The 25,247-nt window shown below is 51.2% G+C and overlaps 1 protein-coding gene across 1 annotated transcript in view; it reads left to right on the top strand.

Annotated features, from left to right (window-relative positions):
- LOC112241736 (LIM domain only protein 7) overlaps positions 1-25,247 on the top strand; it is a 49,576-nt gene that overhangs the window by 14,918 nt on the left and 9,411 nt on the right. The window contains exons 10-17 of the mRNA XM_042313980.1: positions 8,797-8,826; positions 9,346-9,505; positions 9,774-9,913; positions 10,047-10,923; positions 13,377-13,622; positions 17,750-17,861; positions 22,068-22,152; positions 22,211-22,224. Of these exons, the coding sequence (XP_042169914.1) occupies positions 8,797-8,826; positions 9,346-9,505; positions 9,774-9,913; positions 10,047-10,923; positions 13,377-13,622; positions 17,750-17,861; positions 22,068-22,152; positions 22,211-22,224 (1,664 nt within the window). The remainder of the gene's footprint in view (positions 1-8,796; positions 8,827-9,345; positions 9,506-9,773; positions 9,914-10,046; positions 10,924-13,376; positions 13,623-17,749; positions 17,862-22,067; positions 22,153-22,210; positions 22,225-25,247) is intronic.

Here is a 25,247-nt window from a genome sequence, read left to right as displayed (position 1 = left end):
CTTTGTACCCTTTAGGCTCCAACAAACAAGTTTGGTGAAATACGATGAAGTAGTTTGCCTGTTTCCATGACATTCCTGGAACCGAGCTAGCTGTTTTCCACTAACCCTGGTCGTGCTCAACATGGGTATGTAGTGTTGAACTGTGAAAGGTGTGGCTGCTCCTAACTCTACCCGAAGCCCCGGGTGCTTGTGACGGTGTTTAGTTGGCGTATTGTCCACCTCAGAGTGTTGACGACTACTATAACACAGATGGCTCTGGTTAGCAGCAGTTCCACAGCGTTGTGTGACCAGTGCTCCTATCTACTCGACGCCTTGCTGTAAGGGACTCGCTGTGTTTTGTATTGGGAATGTCCACTGTTAACACGGACGGCTGTCCCGGTCTGTCCTCTGGTTCAACAGCAGCAGTACTGCAGCGTCTCCGTTCCCTCCCAACCCGTTCCACGACCCCCCGTCTTCCATCACCCCCACCCTCTTCTCCGAGGTGGAGCGCTCCATCGACGAGGAACTCCTCCTGATGGAGCTGTGTGAGGAAGACTCTGAGGAGGGGCGAGAGGATCCTGACCCTGTCAAAGATGATCTGTACGCTCGGCGGGTGGAACTAGCCCTCCACCAGACGACCTCCAACCCTGGCTACAACCGCTTCCTGCCCCGCTATTGGACTCCCGAGGAGGAGGTGCATGTCAGGACCATCAGGCTGGGCTCTCAGAGGAGACCCTGGTACCACAAGATGTATAGATTGAGGTCTGGATCTGTCCCGTTACTGTGGGATGTGGCTGGGTTTGAATAATCCTAACTCTAACCCTGGTACTGGGTCATGACTGGGTTTGAATAATCCTGACTCTATCCCTAACTCTGGTACTGGGTTTGAATAATCCTGACTCTATCCCTAACCCTGGTACTGGGTCATGACTGGGTTTGAATAATCCTGACTCTATCCCTAAAACCCTGGTACTGGGTCATGACTGGGTTTGAATAATCCTAACTCTAACCCTGGTACTGGGTCATGACTGGGTTTGAATAATCCTAACTCTATCCCTAACCCTGGTACTGGGTCATGACTGGGTTTGAATAATCCTGACTCTATCCCTAACCCCGGTACAGGTAGATGTGGGTTTTGTGCCATGGCTGGGTTCGATTTAAACTGGGTTTGGATAATGCTTGACGTTGACGTTTGGTGTTCAACTCTTGCGTGAGAGAACCAGAATACCTCAATGCTAATCATTAAAAGCCTCGCCATGTAATCCCTTGTGAGAGAACCAGAATACCTCAATGCTAATCATTAAAAGCCTCGCTGTGTAATCCCTTGTGTGAACCAGAATACCTCAATGCTAATCATTAAAAGCCTTGCTGTGTAATCCCTTGGTTGAGAACCAGAATACCTCAATGCTAATCATTAAAAGCCTTGCCGTGTAATCCCTTGTGAGAGAACCAGAATCCCCAAACTTTTACATCAACGCTTTGCTCTGCTTTTCACCATGTCAGTTCATCCTCTCAACATTTAGGAATTTCCATTTTTTTTATTTGGGCGCAACTTCCTGTTTTCCTTTCTGTTGATCTTGCCCTGTTAATCTCCTCTCTTCCTCAGTTTCATCCCTTCTCTCTCCTTCCCCTCTTCTCTCCTGTTCGTAGCCGAAAGACAACAGGTTCCTCAGGATGATTCAGGCTGTGACATCCCTCCCTGGCTCGTTGTTCCTGTCTTGTCTGCACCCCCTCCCTCCCTCCAGCCAGCCAGCCACCCCCTCCCTCCCTCCAGCCACCCCCATCCCGACTTTACCTTCACCCTTGTATCCCAGTTCAGTGCTTTGTGCAACTGAAAATGAACTATTTCCAAATGAGTAGATTTTAAACTAGGCTTGTATGGTATCCAGATTGTCATGTCTTCATACTGACCTTGATCCATCCTGAGATACTCAGTAATACCGACACTGAACACAAGGACTGCCATTTTCAAACTCCACTGAGCCTCTGTAATCCGAAGGTTAGCAATGCTAATAACTACATGTACAATCCCATAGAAATGCATCCGTTAGCATTAATGTTAGCATTCTCTAACATTTTTATTGTCTCAGACTTAATCTATTTGCTGGACAGACATTGCAACTATTGAAGTTCTACAAGTAATTAAAAAAAATTAATGTTAAACAAATTAAAATATATTTGTGATTCTTCAAAGTAGCCACCCTTTGCCTTGACAGCTTTACACTCTTGGCATTCTCTCAACCAGTTTTATGGGGTAGTCACCTGGAATGCATTTCAATTAGAACAGCTGTGACTTAAGTTAATTAGTGTAATTTCTTCCCTTAATGCATTTGAGCCAATCAGTTGTGTTGTGACAAGGTAGGGATGGTATACAGAAGATGCCAAATAGGGCTAAAAGACCAAGTCCATATTATGACGAACAGCTCAAATAAGCAGAGAAAAAACAGTCCATTACTTTAAGACATGAAGGTCAGCCAATACGGAACATTTCAAGAACTTTGAACGTTTCTTCAAGTGCAGTCGCAAAAACCATCATGCTCTGTGATGAAACTGGCTCTCATGAGGTCCGCCACAGGAAAGGAAGTCCCAGAGTTACCTCTGCTGCAGAGGATAAGTTCATTTTAGAGTTAACTGTATTTTAAAACTCAAATTGCAGCCCAAAGAAATGCTTTTGGAGGATCAAGTAACAGATACATCTCAACATCAACTGTTCATAGGAGACTGTGTTAATTTTTTTACAGGTTCATGGAATAAAGAATTAGATATGTTGAAACAGTACCAGTCAAAAAGGACACCAATTCAAGAAGTTTTTATTTTATTTTTACTATTTGTTACAAACAATAATAGAAGACAAACTCAAATAACACATGGAATCAGAGTAAGCAAAGTGTTAAACAAATTAAAATATATTTGAAACTTCAAAAAGCCACCCTTTGGACCTTGACAGAAGAGACTTGCTTGGGGCCAAACCAAGAAGAGACTTGCTTGGGGCCAAACATTTCAAGAACAGACTTGCTTGGGGCCAAACCAAGAAGAGACTTAATGCATTTGAGCCAAACAGAAGAGACTTGACAAGGTAGGGATGGTAAACCAAGAAGATGCCAAATGGGGCCAAAAGACCAAGTCCAGATTATGCTTGGGGCTCAAACCAAGAAGAGACTTGCAGTCCAAACCAAGAAGAGACTTGCTTGGGGCCAAATTTCAAGAACTTTGACTTTCTTGGGGCCAAACCCTCAGAAGAGACTTGCTTGGGGCCAAACCAAGAAGAGACTTGCTGCAGAGGATAAACCAAGAAGAGACTTGATTGCAGCCAAACTTCAGAGTTCAAGAGACTTGCATTCAACCAAACTGTTCAAGAGACTTGCTTGAATCAGGCCAAACCAAGTTGAATTGCTCTAAACCAAACCTTGCTAAAGGACAAACCAAGAGAGACTTGCTTGGGGCCAAACCAAGAAGAGACTTGCTTGGGGCCAAACCAATAAGAAGAGACTTGCTTGGGGCCAAACCAATAAGAAGAGACTTGCTTGTGCCAAAAGAACACGACCGGTGAAAATCTGTCCATTGATCTGAGTCCAAATTTGACTTTTTATTTTGTTCCAACCGCCATGTCTCTGAGACACAGAGCATTTGAACAGATGATCTCCGCATGTGTGGTTCCCACCGTGAAGCATGGAGGCGGTGTGATGGTGTGTGGTTCCCATCGTGAAGCATGGAGGCGGTGTGATAGTGTGTGGTTCCCACCGTGAAGCATGGAGGAGGCGGCGTAATGGTGTTGGGGTACGTTGGCTGGTGACAGTGCGTGATTTATTTAGAATTCAAGGCACACGTAAGCAGCATGGCTACCACAGCGAAACGCCATCCCATCTGGTTTGGGCTTAGTGGGACAATCATTTTGTTTTTCAACAGGACAATGACCCACCACACCTCCAGGCTGTGTAAGGGCTATTTGACCAAGAAGGGGAGTGATGGAGTGCTGCATCAGATGACTTGGCCTCCACAATCCCCCGACCTCAACCCAATTGAGATGGTTTGGGGTGAGTCGTACCGCATAGTGAATGAAAAGCAGCCAACAAGTGCTCAGCATATGTGTGAACTCCTTCAAGACTGTTGTAAAAGCATTCCAGGTGAAGCTGGTTGAGATAAGGCCAAGAGTGTGCAAAGCTGTCATCAAGGCAAAGGGTGGCTACTTTGAAGAATCTCAAATCTAAAATTGATTTGTTTAACACTTATTTTATTTTTTTTGGTTACTATATGATTCCATATGTACTTTTTCATAGTTTTGATGTCTTCACTATTATTCATAATGTAGAAAATAGTAAAAATAAAGAACCTTTGAATGAGTAGGTCAAATAGTCCTTGGACTGGTGATAGTCCTTCGCCTAGTGGTTAGAGCGTTGGACTTGTAACCGAAAGGTTGCTAGATCGAATCCCTGAGCTGAGAAGGCAAAACATCTGTCCTTCTGCCCCTGAACGAGGCAATTTAACCCACTGTTCCCCGGTAGGCCGTCATTGAAAATTAACTGACTTGCCAAGTTAAATGAGTTAAATAAAGTTAAATAGTTAAATAAATGATGACAAAACATTTACATCTAGATAGTACTTAAACATTGTTTTTAGTCATATCATAGAACGTGAGCTTTTAGACCCTCACCTCGTATAACTTTAATAGGTATAAGTTACATCTCTGGCAAAGATTTAGTTGTGAATTCCATCCTGTAATTAGATCACCTGGCGCGTTCTGCACAACCGTGAGACTCAACGCTCCGGCCTCAACATCACATGACCGGGGACTATCGGTAAGCTTCATAATGGAACCATTGTGACCGGTAAAACGAACGCCATCTTTATCTCCTAACATATTGTACAAGTTGACGGCAGGTATTTAGTTAAAGTAATATTATACTAATTATTATACTTGATCTAATATTCAAATGTATTAATTTCAAGTAGTTTTAACGGTGTTTGAGAAATAATTCCCGTGGCTATTTCCAAATACCCCAGTATACCACCCAAGCCTTCTTTTAAACCACGTCATTGTGACAGTTATAGCTTTTTAAACAACCTGCGACAAGCTTATCACCTTTGTCATGTAGGCAGGGACCGAGCCTTCCGTTAATCTACTGCGACGGGCAGGACTGGAGTCCTTTGTTTTTTTTTTTAATGTAAGCTACATGCCCATAATCATCATGCAAATAATATTGCCCTGTAGATGTGCTACCAAAGTGATGAGGCTGTAAACATTTTATATGAAGCCTTTATTGAGAAGTGTTTTTAATGCTAAAGGTGTATTGTTGACATTGGAGTTATGACGATCTCTGTCTCCACACACACGGCATCGGGTCGGCAGGGTAGCCTGGTGGTTAGAGCGTTGGACTTCCTATTCATAATGACTTCTGGTCAAAAGAAGTCTCCAAGAAAATGAAATGGAGTTTTAGATTTTAGATTTGAACTGTGATGTACCAAACTAACAATGTAACAGTGGGTCAATAAAACAAGATGGTCTTGTTTTAAAAAGTATTTGGCGTTAGTGTGATGAATGTTCAGCGTCGATCACGGCCGCGTGTAATAAGAATGGTTTGGACGTTGATCTGCGTCGGTCGCGGCCCGGTGTGAATTGGGATAGTTCGGATTCCGTCCTTGTTACTAGAGCTTTCACTAGTGTTACACGGTATACTGAAACTTCGGTATGTTTAAAAAAATTACTAGAACATGAAAAATGTGTTCGGTACTAGAATTTGTTACTTTCGGTATTTCTATCAAATGTGTCTGACGTCTATCAGCGCAGCCGATGTCCCCCTATAGCGAGAGTCCTGGCATTGCTCCACTTCCTCATTGTTAGCGCTAGTCTGTCCTGAGGAACCTCTGGGAGTCTGTCCTGAGGAACCTCTGAGAGTCTGTCCTGAGGAACCTCTGGGAGTCTGTCCTGAGGAACCTCTGGGAGTCTGTCCTGAGGAACCTCTGGGAGTCTGTCCTGAGTCTGGGAGTCTGTCCTGAGGAACCACTGGGAGTCTGTCCTGAGGAACCTCTGGGAGTCTGTCCTGAGGAACCACTGGGAGTCTGTCCTGAGGAACCACTGGGAGTCTGTCCTGAGGAACCACTGGGAGTCTGTCCTGAGGAACCAGTCTGGGGGAGTCTGTCCTGAGGAACCTCTGGGAGTCTGTCCTGAGGAACCTCTGGGAGTCTGTCCTGAGGAACCACTGGGAGTCTGTCCTGAGGAACCACTGGGAGTCTGTCCTGAGGAACCACTGGGAGTCTGTCCTGAGGAACCACTGGGAGTCTGTCCTGAGGAACTGGGAGTCTGTCCTGAGGAACCTCGGAGTCTGTCCTGAGGAACTCACTGGGAGTCTGTCCTGAGGAACCTCTGGGAGTCTGTCCTGAGGAACCTCTGGGAGTCTGTCCTGAGGAACTCACTGGGAGTCTGGACTGTATCATGTTAGCTCCTCTCTCATACTGACTCTAGTCTGTCCTGAGGAACCACGGAGTCTGGGCTGCACCACCACTTATCCTGCACAGAAGTTAACCCACTTGAATAATTCAACACGGCCGTGTAGAGATGTTGAAACCGTTTCATGTTCGCAAAACAAAGTCTAGAACACTTTCCAATGCAGTAAGGTATCGATAGCTTTGTAGGCTAACTATACTTGCTAGCTTACAGCTGAAACCAACATCAATTCACTACCGTACCTTGTCTGTTATAATATGCAAACCATAATTCAAAATATTGCTGATTTTACAAAGCTGATAGTCACAAAATGTCTCAGTCAAGATCATCATTACTGAAGGCTGTGACTGTGTGAATGAGGTCATAGGTCTCACTTTCATAAAATATATATTGCTTCTTAAATGCAAATGTTGATCAGTACAATAAAATAAGTCCTAAATGGAAGGGGAAACAGCATGTTTTTCCACCTGTAGTCTCATGAAATCAGCCAAAACAAGCTCAATAACTCAATGCATGCACTCCTGTTGAATATCTATTCCCCTGTATTGTGACTAGACCTGGGTAAATCAAGATGTATCCAAGGAGATTAACTTTTAAATAAATTACATTTTTATGTATTAAGTTACTAAAGTCAAATTGCTTGATTTAATGCATACATTACAACGTTTTAATTTGAATGATATTGAACTCCACTCTGGATCGAGTGACTTTCTGTGACTTTGGCAGATGTTGTCATGGTATCTGCTATCGGTATACTGAACCTGGGATCGTGGTGAGGCTAGTGTTCACTGCTATCAAGATACTGAACCTGGGATCGTGGTGAGGCTAGTGTTCACTGCTATCGGGATACTGAACCTGGGATCGTGGTGAGGCTAGTGTTCACTGCTATCGGGATACTGAACCTGGGATCGTGGTGAGGCTAGTGTTCACTGCTATCGGGATACTGAACCTGGGATCGTGGTGAGGCTAGTGTTCACTGCTATCGGGATACTGAACCTGGGATCGTGGTGAGGCTAGTGTTCACTGCTATCGGGATACTGAACCTGGGATCGTGGTGAGGCTAGTGTTCACTGTCTTCTACAGTGGGGTTCTAGAGAGCGGGTATGTTACGTGGTGGTGTGTGTGGCTCAGTTGGTAGACCATGGCACTTGGCAATACCAGGGCTGTGGGTTCAGTTACTGTTGGTGGGTTCAGTACCGCAATACCAGGGCTGTGGGTTCAGTACCGCAATACCAGGGCTGTGGGTTCAGTTATTGCAATACCAGGGCTGTGGGTTCAGTACTGCAATACCAGGGCTGTGGGTTCAGTTATAGCTGGGTATCAGTACTGCAATACCAGGGCTGTGGGTTCAGTTACTGTTGGTGGGTTCAGTACCGCAATACCAGGGCTGTGGGTTCAGTTACCAGGGCTGTGGGTTCAGTACTGCAATACCAGGGCTGTGGGTTCAGTTACAGCTGTGGGTTCAGTTATTGCAATACCAGGGCTGTGGGTTCAGTTACTGCAGTATAATACAGGGCTGTGGGTTCAGTACTGCAATACCAGGGCTGTGGGTTCAGTACTGCAATACCAGGGCTGTGGGTTCAGTACCGCAATACCAGGGCTGTGGGTTCAGTTATTGCAATACCAGGGCTGTGGGTTCAGTTACTGTTGGTGGGTTCAGTACCAGCAATACCAGGGCTGTGGGTTCAGTACTGCAATACCAGGGCGCTGCTGGTTCAGTTATTGCAATACCAGGGCTGTGGGTTCAGTACTGCAATACCAGGGCGTGGGTTCAGTACTGCAATACCAGGGCTGTGGGTTCAGTTACAGCTGGTATCAGGGCGCAATACCAGGGTTGGGTTCAGTGGTAGGGCGCTGGGTTCAGTACTGCAATACCAGGGCGCTGGGTTCAGTACTGCAATACCAGGGCGCTGGGTTCAGTACTCAGCAATACCAGGGCTGTGGGTTCAGTTACTGTTGGTGGGTTCAGTACTGCAATACCAGGGCGGTGGGTTCAGTACTGCAATACCAGGGCGGTGGGTTCAGTACTGCAATACCAGGGCGTGGGTTCAGTACTGCAATACCAGGGCGCTGGGTTCAGTACTGCAATACCAGGGCGCTGGGTTCAGTACTGCAATACCAGGGCGCTGGGTTCAGTACTGGGGAGGAACAAAACATAATGTAAGCATAAATTATTATATATTTTTCTGTTGTATGTTTACTCCATGTGTAACTCTGTATCTGTTGAACTGCTTTGCTTTATCTTGACTAGGTTGCAGTTGCAAATGAGAACTTGTTCTCAACTAGCCTACCTGGTTAAATAAAAATTGAGGTGATTTGAATACATGCCATTTATCTGAGTGTACAGTGGTCTGGTCTTTCTCTGGTTCCTGTAGAAACTTGGAGGTAAACCCAGGATGGATATGGTGAGTTAACGGCGCCACCCGCTTGGCTCTATGGCGCACCCCACCCCACCCTGCTGGGCTTTAGCACGCCTTGGCACAGCTTGGTGCTGGCTTGGTGCTGGCTTGGCTTGGCACGGCGCAGTCTGCTTGGCTTGGCTTGGCACGGCGCAGTCTGCTTGGCTTGGCTTGGCACGGCGCAGTCTGCTTGGCTTGGCTTGGCTTGGCACGGCGCAGTCTGCTGGCTTGGCACGGCGCAGTCTGCTGGCTTGGCACGGCGCAGTCTGCTGGCTTGGCACGGCGCAGTCTGCTGGCTTGGCACGGCGCAGTCTGCTGGCTTGGCTTGGCACGGCGCAGTCTGCTGGCTTGGCTTGGCACGGCGCAGTCTGCTGGCTTGGCTTGGCACGGCGCAGTCTGCTGGCTTGGTGGAATGTTGGACAATGTAATATACGATGACATCCTGATCATCAATCTGCAGTGTTCTCTCTCGCTCGTCTTTCACTTCTCTCTCTCTCGTCTCCTTTGCTCTCTTCACGACAACAGGAGCAAATCGTTGAATGACATCAGGCGGTTCCCGTCGCCTACGCAAGTGGTGCGCCAGGTTTCTGAGGGTGGCATGGAGCTGAGCCCCAGCGCCGTGAGCCAAGACCAGCTGCAGATGGCCAGAGCCCGGGTCCACGAGAGTGAGGCCAAGTGGCACAATGTGAGTCCACACACACATGCATCCATCAACTGTCCCATCCTGACTGGTAGAACTAGTCACCTGTCCCATCCTGACTGGTAGAACTAGTCACCTGTCCCATCCTGACTGGTAGAACTACTCACGCTGACCTCTTAATAAGTGTTTAAAAACCACACTCCCTGGAGGTCTTCACTGGGTTAATGGTTGCCGCTACAAATGAATTCAACAGCAGTTCTTGTCTCTGTCGTGATTCATCTTGTTTTAAGTGTTTCCCCCCACCTCCTGTCAGGACCTGACCAAGTGGAAGCTCCGGCGGCACAGGTCTAACTGTGACCTGCGGAGGAAGATGCAGGAGAGGGACAACATCGTCCTGATGGCCAACGCAGGGGTCAGTACAGTCGGGACGTTCAATAGTCTGCAAGAGGACAGGTAAGGGGACGGACATGGAAGACAGACTTAAATAACATTATAGTAGTACGTGTGTGTGTGGATGCCTTCCTGCCCATTCTGCTGTGACATGATCATCACTATTCATGTTTCCTCTCTTCATCTGGTATCACAGGGAAGAGGATGAGTCCCTGTGCAGCAATGGCCACAAGGTCTCTCCGTCCACCGCGTTCAAGGAGGGGTCCCTGGAGCTCCGACCCCACACCAGAGCCCCCACCTCGGTAAGTGAGGGTTCCCTGGTGCTCCGACCCCACACCAGAGCCCCCACCTCGGTAAGTGAGGGTTCCCTGGAGCTCCGACCCCACACCAGAGCTCCGCTGGCCCTCAGCTCCTCTGTGGAGTCACCCTACAGCCCCGTAGCGTCGGAACCCTTCACCGCCCCCAGCGTGACCCTCCAGGGACCCGGAGCCGTGCCCCAATCAGAGCCCCTCGTCCTAGGGGGGAGGAGTCACACACTGGTGGAGCCAGACGGAGCTGGAGGATTGGTCACTTTCCCCAACTCTGCCTCTCCCATCTCCTCCCAGACCATCTCTAGCCCAGCTCTCTTCATCGCCACTGGACGAGACCACAACGTCTCCTTGCTCTCAAATGGGATCCCGACGACCCTCCCTGGATCTAGCTCCAGTCTTACTACTGGTACCAGTTCTTCTCTAACTACCTCTGACCCGGTGAACGGTACCAGCTCTAACCTAACCATCGATACCGGCCCCTGTGCCTCCATGGACATCCCAGACCACGTCCTCCTCTCTACTGTAGAGTCCCTGACCTCGGTGGGAGCCTCGGGTCATGTCTCAGCTCCCCAGCAGCAGGAGCTTCCCCTCTACAGGTACAGCTCCAGGGCTCCGGGAGGAAGAGGAAGAGGGGCATCTGCCTCTCTCCCCAGGGGATACCGCCGGTCTGAGGGCTCTTCGTCCTGCCTCTCTGCCGGCTTCACCCCCCGACCGTTTGGAGCCAAGTCCTCCAGAGTGTCCTCGCTACCCAGGCTCTACAATGTGAGGAATGCTTCTGTCTCTGTCCCTCTGTCCCTCCGGCTCTCTCTGTCGCCCCCCGCCCCCCCCCTCCGTCTCCCTCTGTTTCTGTCTCTGTGTGACTAATGCCCCCTTCATTTGCAGTGTGTTTCAGTACCTCTGTCTCTGACTAATGCCCCCTTCATTTGCAGTGTTTCAGTACCTCTCTCCCTCCCTCTGTCTCTGTGACTAATGCCCCCTTCATTTGCACAGTGTGTTTCAGTACCTCTCTCCCTCCCTCTGTCTCTGACTAATGCCCCCTTCATTTGCACAGTGTGTTTCAGTACCTCTGTCTCTGACTAAGGCCCCCTTCATTTGCACAGTGTGTTTCAGTACCTCTCTCCCTCCCTGTCTCTGACTAATGCCCCCTTCATTTGCAGTGTTTCAGTACCTCTGACTAATGCCCCCTTCATTTGCACAGTGTGTTTCAGTACCTCTGACTAATGCCCCCTTCATTTGCACAGTGTGTTTCAGTACCTCTCTCTCTGTCTCTGACTAATGCCCCCTTCATTTGCAGTGTGTTTCAGTACCTCTCTCCCTCCCTCTGTCTCTGACTAATGCCCCCTTCATTTGCAGTGTGTTTCAGTACCTCTCTCCCTCCCTCTGTCTCTGACTAATGCCCCCTTCATTTGCACAGTGTGTTTCAGTACCTCTGACTCATGCCCCCTTCATTTGCACAGTGTGTTTCAGTGCCTCTGACTAATGCCCCCTTCATTTGCAGTGTGTTTCAGTACCTCTCTCCCTCCCTCTGTCTCTGACTAATGCCCCTTCATTTGCACGGTGTGTTTCAGTACCTCTGACTAATGCCCCTTCATTTGCACAGTGTGTTTCAGTACCTCTGACTAATGCCCCCTTCATTTGCACAGTGTGTTTCAGTACCTCTGACTAATGCCCCCTTCATTTGCACAGTGTGTTTCAGTACCTCTGACTAATGCCCCCTTCATTTGCACAGTGCGTTTCAGTGCCTCTGACTAATGCCCCCTTCATTTGCACAGTGTGTTTCAGTGCCTCTGACTAATGCCCCCTTCATTTGCACAGTGCGTTTCAGTGCCTCTGACTAATGCCCCCTTCATTTGCACAGTGTGTTTCAGTGCCTCTGACTAATGCCCCCTTCATTTGCACAGTGTGTTTCAGTGTTCACTGTCTGTATCTAAATACTACTGCCTTCAATGTGTGCTTGGTACTTGTAGTTCTCCCTGGTAGTATGTGGAGGGAGAGGTTTGTGTGTGGGGTCTTGTTACCGTGTGCTTCCTGATCCTCTTCCATCTCCTATGAATAATGCAGTAGTATAATTGAAAAGAGACTGTTCCCTATATAGGGGGCGGCAGGTAGCCTAGTGGTTAGAGGGGGCGGCAGGTAGCCTAGTGGTTAGAGGGGGCGGCAGGTAGCCTAGTGGTTAGAGGGGGCGGCAGGTAGCCTAGTGGTTAGAGGGGGCGGCAGGTAGCCTAGTGGTTAGAGGGGGCGGCAGGTAGCCTAGTGGTTAGAGGGGGCGGCAGGTAGCCTAGTGGTTAGAGGGGGCGGCAGGTAGCCTAGTGGTTAGAGGGGGCGGCAGGTAGCCTAGTGGTTAGAGGGGGCGGCAGGTAGCCTAGTGGTTAGAGGGGGCGGCAGGTAGCCTAGTGGTTAGAGGGGGCGGCAGGTAGCCTAGTGGTTAGAGGGGGCGGCAGGTAGCCTAGTGGTTAGAGGGGGCGGCAGGTAGCCTGTGGTTAGAGGGGGCGGCAGGTAGCCTGGTAGCCTAGTGGTTAGAGGGGGCGGCAGGTAGCCTAGTGGTTAGAGGGGGCGGCAGGTAGCCTAGTGGTTAGAGGGGGCGGCAGGTAGCCTGTGGTTAGAGGGGGCGGCAGGTAGCCTAGTGGTTAGAGGGGGCGGCAGGTAGCCTAGTGGGTTAGAGGGGGCAGGTAGCCTAGTGGGTTAGAGGGGGCCAGGTAGCCTGGTGGGTTAGAGGGGGCGGCAGGTAGCCTAGTGGGTTAGAGGGGGCGGCAGGTAGCCTAGTGGGTTAGAGGGGGCGGCAGGTAGCCTAGTGGGTTAGAGGGGGCGGCAGGTAGCCTAGTGGGTTAGAGGGGCGGCAGGTAGCCTAGTGGGTTAGAGGGGGCGGCAGGTAGCCTAGTGGGTTAGAGGGGGCGGCAGGTAGCCTAGTGGGTTAGAGGGGGCGGCAGGTAGCCTAGTGGGTTAGAGGGGGCGGCAGGTAGCCTAGTGGTTAGAGGGGGCGGCAGGTAGCCTAGTGGTTAGAGGGGGCGGCAGGTAGCCTAGTGGTTAGAGGGGGCGGCAGGTGACCGAAAGGTCGCTGGTTTCAATACCCGAGCAGACAAGGTGAAAAACCTGTCAATGTGCCCTTGAGCAAAGCACTTCATCCTAATTTTCTCCAGGGACACAACACTTTACACTGCACCCATCATACTACTATGACTGACCCTGTACAACTCTGCCCTGTCTTCTACCTACAGTTGGAGAAGACTGCTTCCACACGCCCCCAGAAAATGGTCACTATCTCAGAGGTCGCTGTCAGGGCTCTGCCCTGGGCCACAGCCAATCGGAGCAGTGTGAACCAGGAAGTAGAGGGTGGGATTCAGACCCAGCCCTCCATCCTGAAGACCAGAGGGGTTCCTGGACCTGCCACCCACCCCAAACCCTTACCCCCTTCTCTCCTGCCCAGCATCCCTGTCTCAGTCAGACAGAATGGCTCTGCACAGGTGAGCTCAACAGTCTATACCTTGTGAAACACATCATCCGTACCTGGACTGTCTTAATTAGGGCCAGAGTTTTACCCAACTGTTTATTTCTCCTTTATTTAACCAGGTCGGCCAGTTGAGAACAAGTTCTCATTTACAACTGCAACCTGGTCAAGATAAAGCAAAGCAGTGCGATACAAACACAGTTACACATTGAATAAACAAACCTAGTCAATAACACAATAGGGAAGTCAGTGTGCACATGAGGTAGGACAAGGGAGGGAAGGCAATAAAGAGGCCATTGTGGCGAAAAAATTACAATATAGCAATTACACTGGAGTGGTAGATGTTGCAGAAGATAAATGTGCAAGTAGAGATACTGGGGTGCAAAGGAGCATAATAACAATTTGGGGATGAGGTAGTTGGTTGGGCTATTTACAGATGGGCTTTATAGAGGTGCAGTGATCTGTAAGCTGCTCTGACAGCTGATGCTTAAAGTTAGAGAGGGAGATATGAGTCTCCAGCTTCAGTGATTTTTGCAGTTCGTTCCAATCATTGGCAGCAGAGAACTGGAAGGAAAGGCGGCCAAAGGAGGAATTGGCTTTGGAGGTGACCAGTGAGATATACCTGCTGGAGCGTGTACTACGGGTGGGTGCTGCTATGGTGACCAGTGAGCTGAGATAAGGTGGGGCTTTACCTAGCATATACTTATAGATGACCTGGAGCCAGTGGGTTTGGTGACAAATATGTAGCGAGGGCCTGCCAATGAGAGCGTACAGGTCGCAGTGGTGTGTAGTATATGGGGCTTTGGTGACACAACGGATGGCACTGTGAAAGACTGCATCCAATCTGCTGAGTAGTGTTGCAGACTCTCCTAAGTCAAGGATCGGTAGGATAGTCAGTTGTACGAGGGTATGTTTGGCAGCATGAGTGAAGGAGGCTTTGTTGCGATATAGGAAGCCAGTTCTAGATTTAATTTTGGATTGGAGATGTTTAAGATGTTTAATGTGAATCTGGAAGGAGAGTTTAGTCTAACCAGACATCTAGGTATTTGTAGTTATTTGGTAGACATATTCTAAATCAGAACCGTCCAGAGTAGTGATGCTAGACGGGCGGGCAGCGATCGGTTGAAGAGCATGCATTTAGTTTTACTTGGATTTAAGAGCAGTTGGAGGCCAAGAAAGGAGAGTTGTATGGCATTGAAGCTCGTCTGGAGGTTAGTTGAGTGTCCAACGAAGGGCCAGAGGTATACAGAATGGTGTCGTCTGCGTCAAGTTCGATCAGAGAATCACCAGCAGCAAGAGCGACATCTTTGATATATACAGAGAAAATAGTCGGCCCGATAATTGAACCCTGAGGCACCCCCCCCATACAGACTGCCAGAGGTCCGGACAACAGACCCTCCGATTTTACACACTGAACTCTATCTCTTCAGAGAAGTAGTTGGTGAACCAGGCGAGGCAGTCATTTGAGAAACCAAGGCTGTTGAGTCTGCCAATAAGAATGTGGTCATTGACAGAGTCTAAAGACTTGGCCAGGTCAATGAATACGGCTGCACAGTTCTCTTATCGATGGCGGTTATGATATCGCTTAGGACCTTGAGCGTGGCTGAGGTCCACCCGTGACCAGCTCTGAAACCAGATTGCATAGCGGGGAGGGTACGGTGGGATTCTAAATCTGTTTGTGACTTGGCTTTCAAAGACCTTCGAGAGGCAGGGTAGGATGGATATAGGTCTGTATCAGTTTGGGTCTTGAGTGTCTCCCCCTTTGAAGAGGGGGATGACTGCGGGAGCTTTCCAATCTTTGGGGATCTCAGACGATATGAAAGAGGTTGAACAGGCTGGAAATAGGGGTTGCAACAATGGTGGGGGATAATTTTAGAGGGCCTAGATTGTCTAGCCCAGCTGATTTGTAGGGGTCCAGATTGTCTAGCCCAGCTGATTTGTAGGGGTCCAGATTTTTCATCTCATTCAGAACATCCGTTTTTTGGGTGAAGGGGAAATGGGGAGGCTTGGGCAGGTTGCTGTGGGGGATCTGAGCTGTTGACCGGTATAGGGGTAGCCAGGTGGAAAGCATGACCAGCCGTAGAAAAATGCTTATTGAAATTCTCTATCGTAGTGTTATCGGTGGTGAGTGTTTCCTAGCCTCAGTGCAGTGGGCAGCTGCATGGATTTTAGGTTCCCCTGAACTTTTTTTAGAGTTTGTGCTACAGGATCCTAATTTCTGTTAAAAGCTAGCCTTTGCTTTCCTAACTGCCTGTGTATATTGGTTCCTAACTTCCCTGAAAAGTTGCATCTCGCGGGGGCTATTCGATGCTAATGCAGTCCGCCACAGGATGTTTTTGTGCTGGGCAGGTCTGGAGTGAACCAAGGGCTATATCTGTTCCTAGTTGTACATTTTTTGAATGGGGCATGCTTATTTAAGTTGGTTTGAGGAAAGTATTTTTAAAGAATAACCAGGTATCCTCTACTGACGTGTTGAGGTCAATATCCTTACAGGAGACCCGGGCCAGGTCGATTAGAAAAACCTGCTCGCAGAAGTGTTTCAGGGAGCGTTTGCCAGTGATAAGTGGAGGCCGCTTGACTGCAGACCCATTACGGACGCAGGCAATGACTCAGTGGTCACTGAGATCCCTGGTTGAAGACAGTAGAGAGATATTTAGAGAGCAGGTTGGTCAGGATATCTGAGGGTGCCCGTGTTTACGGATTTGGGGTTTCACCTTGTAGGTTAATTGATAATTTGTGTATCTAGCTTAGATTGTAGGACGGCCGGGGTGTTAAGCATGTCCCAGTTTAGGTCACCTGACAGTACGAGCTCTGAAGATAGATGGGGGGGGAATCAATTCACATATGGTGTCCAGAGCACAGCTGGGGGAAGAAGGTTGTCTATATAGCAAGCAGCAACGGTGAGACTGGTTTCTGAAAAGGTGGATTTTTAAAAGTAGAAGCTTGAATTGTTTGGGCACAGAACTCTAGGCTATATCTGCAGTAGGTTGCAACTCCGCCCCCTTTGGCAGTTCTATCTTGCCAGAAATTGTTATAGTTAGGGATGGACATTTTCTGGGTTTTTGTCTTCCTAAGCCAGGATTGACACGGCTAGGACATCAGGGTTGGCAGAGTTTTATTCGATGCTTCAGCACAAGCTTAGGAGGCTTCTGATGTTAACAAACATGAACCAAAGGCTTTTACGGTTACAGAAGTCAACAGATGAGAGCACCTGGGGAATGGGAGTGGGGCTGTAGGGCCTGGGTTAACCTCTACATCACTAGAGAAGGAGTAGGGTAAGGGTATTGGTAAAGGCTATAAGAACTGGTCGTCTAGTGTGTTCGTAACAGAGTAAAAGGAGCAGGTTTCTGGGAGCAGAAGAATAGATTCAAGGCATAATGTATAGACAAAGGTATGGTAGGATGTGAATACAGTGGAGGTAAACCTAGGCATTGTGTGAAGCAAGGTTTTGTGTGTGCCGGGGGGTTCTGGGCAGGTTTCTGGGAGCAGAAGAATAGATTCAAGGCATAATGTACAGACAAGGATGTGAATACAGTGGAGGTAAACCTAAGCATTGTGTAATGATGAGTGAGGTTTTGTCTCTAGAGACACCATTTAAACCAGGTGAGGTCACCTCGTGTGGGAGATGGAACGTAAGGGCTAGCTAAGGCATATTGTGCGGGGCTGGAGGCTCTACAGTGAAATAAGACCGTAATCACTAACCAAAACAGCAATGGGAAAAGGCATATTGACATTAGGGAGAGGCATGAGTAGCCAACTGATCATAGAGTCCACTGAGTAGCTAGGCGAGCTGTTGACACGGCGATTCAGACAGCTAGCGGGCCGGGCTAGCAGACTGGCTTTAGAGGGACGTCGCGACGGTAGCCTCCTCGGACGGTTACGTCGGCAGACCAGTCGGGATTGGCAGGGCTCCGTGTCGTAAAAGGGGTCCAGGCCAATTGTCAAAATAGGTAGTGTAGCCCAAGAAATTGACTGATGGACCTCTTCAACTAGCTGGGAGATGGGTGTAGCACGAGGCTAGGCTAACTGGTGTTTGCTTCCGGACAGAGACGCTAGCCTGGAGTAGCCATTCGGAGCAGGGGGTCTGGTTTCGTGGCACATCGAATCTCCAGGTGTCACCTTCACCTTGTGTCTCCTCCTCAGGTACGTCACAGTGACAGAGTGAGTCTTACCTTGAAGATTAACAGTCGACCACACTTTGGTTTCAACACTCACTGGGACTCGACAGGAGCAAGAGTCGGAGGCATCCAACCAGGTGAGTTGACTCCACCACTCCCCTCCTTCAGGGATGGATGGGGACACCTATGTCCTGTCTACCGTGTTAGCATTGGTTGTAATCCAATAAGAGCTTAGTAGGTAAGATGTCAACAGAAATGTAGCAACAACAGTAAGTAATGGATGAATAGAAGTTTGAACAAACAGCTGAATATTTATCTTTTTTTGGGGGGAGATATGTTTTAGTCTAAAGGTGTCTTGGTGCTAGAAACGGTTGAATTGACCGTGGCTGGGTCGTTAGTAATGACATAATGGTGGTTCCTTCGATGTCCATTACCTACAGTACAGGGAGATACTCATGAATGTTTAAACAGACCTGTGAGAGGTGTGACTTACCCTGCAACAGAGACCTAGTCAGAACCACTCTGGATATCTGTAATCAGGATCTATAACCTTATACTGTTCCTCTGGGTCCGTCAGGTGTGACTGGAAATACCATCTACTACTGTCCTGTAGCTCCTCTCTCTACTGCTGTCCTGTAGCTCCTCTCTCTACTGCTGTCCTGTAGCTGCTCTCTCTCTACTGCTGTCCTGTAGCTCCTCTCTCTACTGCTGTCCTGTAGCTCCTCTCTCTCCTACTGTCCTGTAGCTGCTCTCTCTCTCTCCTGCTGTCCTGTAGCTGCTCTCTCTCTCTCCTGCTGTCCTGTAGCTCCTCTCTCTCCTGCTGTCCTGTAGCTCCTCTCTCTCTACTGCTGTCCTGTAGCTCTCTCTCTCTACTGCTGTCCTGTAGCTCCTCTCTCTCTCTCTGTCCTGTAGCTCCTGCTGTCCTGTAGCTCCTCCTGCTCTCTCTCTCTACTGCTGTCCTGTAGCTCTGCTGTCCTGTAGCTCTCTCTCTCTCCTACTGCTGTCCTGTAGCTCTCTCTCTCTCTCTACTGCTGTCCTGTAGCTGCTCTCTCTCTCTCTGCTGTCCTGTAGCTGCTCTCTCTCTCTCCTGCTGTCCTGTAGCTGCTCTCTCTCCTGCTGTCCTGTAGCTGCTCTCTCTCTCTCTCCTGCTGTCCTGTAGCTGCTCTCTCTCTCTCTGCTGTCCTGTAGCTGCTCTCTCTCTCCTGCTGTCCTGTAGCTGCTCTCTCTCTCTCCTGCTGTCCTGTAGCTCCTCTCTCTCTCTGCTGTCCTGTAGCTCATTCTCTCTCTCTCTGCTGTCCTGTAGCTCATTCTCTCTCTCTACTGCTGTCCTGTAGCTCCTCTCTCTCTCTACTGCTGTCCTGTAGCTCCTCTCTCTACTACTGTCCTGTAGCTGCTCTCTCTCTCTCTACTGTCCTGTAGCTGCTCTCTCTCTCCTGCTGTCCTGTAGCTGCTCTCTCTCTCTCCTGCTGTCCTGTAGCTGCTCTCTCTCTCTCCTGCTGTCCTGTAGCTGCTCTCTCTCTCTCCTGCTGTCCTGTAGCTGCTCTCTCTCTCTCTGCTGTCCTGTAGCTGCTCTCTCTCTCTCTCCTGCTGTCCTGTAGCTGCTCTCTCTCTCTCCTGCTGTCCTGTAGCTCTCTCTCTCTCTCTGCTGTCCTGTAGCTCTCTCTCTCTCTCTCTGCTGTCCTGTAGCTCCTCTCTCTCTCTCCTGCTGTCCTGTAGCTCCTCCTCTCTCTACTGCTGTCCTGTAGCTCCTCCTCTCTCTCTACTGCTGTCCTGTAGCTCCTCCTCTCTCTCTACTGCTGTCCTGTAGCTCCTCCTCTCTCTCTACTGCTGTCCTGTAGCTCCTCTCTCTCTCTACTGCTGTCCTGTAGCTCCTCCTCTCTCTCTACTGCTGTCCTGTAGCTCCTCCTCTCTCTCTCTACTGCTGTCCTGTAGCTCCTCCTCTCTCTCTACTGCTGTCCTGTAGCTCCTCCTCTCTCTCTACTGCTGTCCTGTAGCTCCTCCTCTCTCTCTACTGCTGTCCTGTAGCTCCTCCTCTCTCTCTACTGCTGTCCTGTAGCTGCTGTCCTGTAGCTCCTCTCTCTCTCTACTGCTGTCCTGTAGCTCCTCCTCTCTCTCTACTGCTGTCCTGTAGCTCCTCCTCTCTCTCTGCTGTCCTGTAGCTCCTCCTCTCTCTCTCTGCTGTCCTGTAGCTCCTGCTGTCCTGTAGCTCCTCCTCTCTCTCTACTGCTGTCCTGTAGCTCCTCCTCTCTCTCTCTACTGCTGTCCTGTAGCTCCTCCTCTCTCTCTACTGCTGTCCTGTAGCTCCTCCTCTCTCCTGCTGTCCTGTAGCTCCTCCTCTCTCTCTACTGCTGTCCTGTAGCTCTCTCTCTCTCTCTACTGCTGTCCTGTAGCTCCTCCTCCTCTCTCTACTGCTGTCCTGTAGCTGCTCCTCTCTCTCTCTCTCCTGCTGTCCTGTAGCTCCTCCTCTCTCTCTACTGCTGTCCTGTAGCTCCTCCTCTCTCTCTACTGCTGTCCTGTAGCTCCTCCTCTCTCTCTGCTGTCCTGTAGCTCCTCCTCTCTCTCTACTGCTGTCCTGTAGCTCCTCCTCTCTCTCTCTACTGCTGTCCTGTAGCTCCTCCTCTCTCTCTCTACTGCTGTCCTGTCTCCTCCTCTCTCTCTCTCCTGCTGTCCTGTAGCTCCTCCTCTCTCTCTCTGCTGTCCTGTAGCTCCTCCTCTCTCTCTCTCTACTGCTGTCCTGTAGCTCCTCCTCTCTCTCTCTACTGCTGTCCTGTAGCTCCTCCTCTCTCTCTCTACTGCTGTCCTGTAGCTCCTCCTCTCTCTCTCCTGCTGTCCTGTAGCTCCTCCTCTCTCTCTCTACTGCTGTCCTGTAGCTCCTCCTCCTCTCTCTCTACTGCTGTCCTGTAGCTCCTCCTCTCTCTCTCTACTGCTGTCCTGTAGCTCCTCCTCTCTCTCTCTACTGCTGTCCTGTAGCTCCTCCTCTCTCTCTCTACTGCTGTCCTGTAGCTCTCCTCCTCTCTCTCTACTGCTGTCCTGTAGCTGCTCCTCCTCTCTCTCTACTGCTGTCCTGTAGCTGCTCCTCTCTCTCTCTACTGCTGTCCTGTAGCTCCTCCTCTCTCTCTACTGCTGTCCTGTAGCTCCTCCTCTCTCTCTACTGCTGTCCTGTAGCTCCTCCTCTCTCTCTACTGCTGTCCTGTCCTCCTCTCTCTCTCTACTGCTGTCCTGTAGCTCCTCCTCTCTCTCTACTGCTGTCCTGTAGCTCCTCCTCTCTCTCTCTACTGCTGTCCTGTAGCTCCTCCTCTCTCTCTCTACTGCTGTCCTGTAGCTGCTGTCCTGTAGCTCCTCCTCTCTCTCTCTACTGCTGTCCTGTAGCTCCTCCTCTCTCTCTACTGCTGTCCTGTAGCTCCTCCTCTCTCTCTCTACTGCTGTCCTGTAGCTCCTCCTCTCTCTCTCTACTGCTGTCCTGTAGCTCCTCCTCTCTCTCTCTACTGCTGTCCTGTAGCTCCTCCTCTCTCTCTCTACTGCTGTCCTGTAGCTCCTCTCTCTCTCTACTGCTGTCCTGTAGCTCCTCCTCTCTCTCTCTACTGCTGTCCTGTAGCTCCTCCTCTCTCTCTCTACTGCTGTCCTGTAGCTCCTCCTCTCTCTCTCTACTGCTGTCCTGTAGCTCCTCCTCTCTCTCTACTGCTGTCCTGTAGCTCCTCCTCTCTCTGCTGTCCTGTAGCTCCCTCTCTCTACTGCTGTCCTGTAGCTCCTCCTCTCTCTCTACTGCTGTCCTGTAGCTCCTCCTCTCTCTCTCTACTGCTGTCCTGTAGCTCCTCTGTCTCTCTCTACTGCTGTCCTGCTCCTCCTCTCTCTCTACTGCTGTCCTGTAGCTCCTCCTCTCTCTCTACTGCTGTCCTGTAGCTCCTCCTCTCTCTCTACTGCTGTCCTGTAGCTCCTCCTCTCTCTCTACTGCTGTCCTGTAGCTCCTCCTCTCTCTCTCTACTGCTGTCCTGTAGCTCCTCCTGCTCTCTCCCTGACCTCTACTGCTGTCCTGTAGCTCCTCCTCTCTCTCTCTACTGCTGTCCTGTAGCTCCTCCTCTCTCTCTACTGCTGTCCTGTAGCTCCTCCTCTGTCTCTCTACTGCTGTCCTGTAGCTCCTCCTCTCTCTACTGCTGTCCTGTAGCTCCTCCTCTCTCTCTACTGCTGTCCTGTAGCTCCTCCTCTCTCTCTACTGCTGTCCTGTAGCTCCTCCTCTCTCTCTACTGTCCTGTAGCTCCTCCTCTCTCTCCTGCTGTCCTGTAGCTCCTCCTCTCTCTGTCGTGTAGCTTGCCTCAACATAGTGAAAGCCTCTCCTCTCCCTCCAGGTAGTCCTGCAGAGTTGTGCCAGCTCCGTGCAGGTGATGAGATAGTGTCTGTTGTCCACAGGGTGGCAGAGATGAGCCACAGCCAGTGGAAGGGCATGATGACCTCCGCCCTGCAGAAAGGCAGTCTCACCATGGATGTACAGCTATGGTAACAACGGTGTGAGACTCCCCCTGACCTGCTGGGAGCTCTGTTTGTCCCTCACCACTTCCCCCTGACCTGCTGGGAGCTCTGTTTGTCCCTCACCACTTCCCCCTGACCTGCTGGGAGCTCTGTTTGTCCCTCACCACTTCCCCCCCTGACCTGCTGGGAGCTCTGTTTGTCCCTCACCACTTCCCCCTGACCTGCTGGGAGCTCTGTTTGTCCCTCACCACTCCCCCCTGACCTGCTGGGAGCTCTGTTTGTCCCTCACCACTGACCTGCTGGGAGCTCTGTTTGTCCCTCACCACTCTCCCCCTGACCTGCTGGGAGCTCTGTTTGTCCCTCACCACTTCCCCCTGACCTGCTGGGAGCTCTGTTTGTCCTCACCACTTTCCCCCTGACCTGCTGGGAGCTCTGTTTGTCCCTCACCACTCTCTGTTTGTCCCTCACCACTTTCCCCCTGACCTGCTGGGAGCTCTGTTTGTCCCTCACCACTTCCCCCTGACCTGCTGGGAGCTCTGTTTGTCCCTCACCACTTCCCCCTGACCTGCTGGGAGCTCTGTTTGTCCCTCACCACTTCCCCCTGACCTGCTGGGAGCTCTGTTTGTCCCTCACCACTCCCCCCCTGACCTGCTGGGAGCTCTGTTTGTCCCTCACCACTCCCCCCTGACCTGCTGGGAGCTCTGTTTGTCCCTCACCACTCCCCCTGACCTGCTGGGAGCTCTGTTTGTCCCTCACCACTCCCCCCTGACCTGCTGGGAGCTCTGTTTGTCCCTCACCACTTCCCCCTGACCTGCTGGGAGCTCTGTTTGTCCCTCACCACTTCCCCCTGACCTGCTGGGAGCTCTGTTTGTCCCTCACCACTTCCCCCTGACCTGCTGGGAGCTCTGTTTGTCCCTCACCACTCCCCCTGACCTGCTGGGAGCTCTGTTTGTCCCTCACACTTCCCCCTGACCTGCTGGGAGCTCTGTTTGTCCCTCACCACTTCCCCCCTGACCTGCTGGGAGCTCTGTTTGTCCCTCACCACTTCCCCCTGACCTGCTGGGAGCTCTGTTTGTCCCTCACCACTTCCCCCTGACCTGCTGGGAGCTCTGTTTGTCCCTCACCACTTCCCCCTGACCTGCTGGGAGCTCTGTTTGTCCCTCACCACTCCCCCTGACCTGCTGGGAGCTCTGTTTGTCCCTCACCACTTCCCCCTGACCTGCTGGGAGCTCTGTTTGTCCCTCACCACTCCCCTGACCTGCTGGGAGCTCTGTTTGTCCCTCACCACTCCCCCCCTGACCTGCTGGGAGCTCTGTTTGTCCCTCACCACCCCCTGACCTGCTGGGAGCTCTGTTTGTCCCTCACCACTCCCCCCTGACCTGCTGGGAGCTCTGTTTGTCCCTCACCACTCCCCCTGACCTGCTGGGAGCTCTGTTTGTCCCTCACCACTCCCCCCTGACCTGCTGGGAGCTCTGTTTGTCCCTCACCACTTCCCCCTGACCTGCTGGGAGCTCTGTTTGTCCCTCACCACTTCCCCCTGACCTGCTGGGAGCTCTGTTTGTCCTCACCACTCCCCCTGACCTGCTGGGAGCTCTGTTTGTCCCTCACCACTCCCCCTGACCTGCTGGGAGCTCTGTTTGTCCCTCACCACTCCCCCTGACCTGCTGGGAGCTCTGTTTGTCCCTCACCACTTCCCCCTGACCTGCTGGGAGCTCTGTTTGTCCCTCACCACTTCCCCCTGACCTGCTGGGAGCTCTGTTTGTCCCTCACCACTTCCCCCCTGACCTGCTGGGAGCTCTGTTTGTCCTCACCACTTCCCCCCTGACCTGCTGGGAGCTCTGTTTGTCCTCACCACTTCCCCCTGACCTGCTGGGAGCTCTGTTTGTCCCTCACCACTCCCCCTGACCTGCTGGGAGCTCTGTTTGTCCCTCACCACTCCCCCCCCGACCTGCTGGGAGCTCTGTTTGTCCCTCACCACTTCCCCCTGACCTGCTGGGAGCTCTGTTTGTCCCTCACCACTTCCCCCTGACCTGCTGGGAGCTCTGTTTGTCCCTCACCACTTCCCCCTGACCTGCTGGGAGCTCTGTTTGTCCTCACCACTTCCCCCTGACCTGCTGGGAGCTCTGTTTGTCCCTCACCACTCCCCCTGACCTGCTGGGAGCTCTGTTTGTCCCTCACCACTCCCCCTGACCTGCTGGGAGCTCTGTTTGTCCCTCACCACTCCCCCTGACCTGCTGGGAGCTCTGTTTGTCCCTCACCACTCCCCCTGACCTGCTGGGAGCTCTGTTTGTCCCTCACCACTCCCCCTGACCTGCTGGGAGCTCTGTTTGTCCCTCACCACTCCCCCTGACCTGCTGGGAGCTCTGTTTGTCCCTCACCACTTCCCCCCCCTGGGAGCTCTGTTTGTCCCTCACCACTTCCCCCTGACCTGCTGGGAGCTCTGTTTGTCCCTCACCACTCCCCCTGACCTGCTGGGAGCTCTGTTTGTCCCTCACCACTTCCCCCTGACCTGCTGGGAGCTCTGTTTGTCCCTCACCACTTCCCCCTGACCTGCTGGGAGCTCTGTTTGTCCCTCACCACTTCCCCCCTGACCTGCTGGGAGCTCTGTTTGTCCCTCACCACTCTCCCCCTGACCTGCTATGAGCTCTGTTTGTCCCTCACCACTTCCCCCTGACCTGCTGGGTGCTCTGTTTGTCCCTCACCACTTCCCCCCCCCCTGACCTGCTGGGAGCTCTGTTTGTCCCTCACCACTTCCCCCCCCTGACCTGCTGGGAGCTCTGTTTGTCCCTCACCACTTCCCCCTGACCTGCTGGGAGCTCTGTTTGTCCCTCACCAAATCTCCCCCTGACCTGCTGGGAGCTGTTTGTCCCTCACCACTCCCCCCTGACCTGCTGGGAGCTCTGTTTGTCCCTCACCACTTTCCCCCTGACCTGCTGGGAGCTCTGTTTGTCCCTCACCACTTCCCCCTGACCTGCTGGGAGCCTGTTTGTCCCTCACCACTTCCCCCTGACCTGCTGGGAGCTCTGTTTGTCCCTCACCACTTCCCCCTGACCTGCTGG

Source organism: Oncorhynchus tshawytscha, unplaced genomic scaffold (assembly GCF_018296145.1).
Source record: "Oncorhynchus tshawytscha isolate Ot180627B unplaced genomic scaffold, Otsh_v2.0 Un_contig_6654_pilon_pilon, whole genome shotgun sequence".
Lineage (NCBI taxonomy): Eukaryota > Metazoa > Chordata > Actinopteri > Salmoniformes > Salmonidae > Oncorhynchus > Oncorhynchus tshawytscha.
The sequence above is the reverse complement of the archived record's forward strand: the minus strand, read 5'-3'. Positions and strand labels throughout refer to the sequence as shown.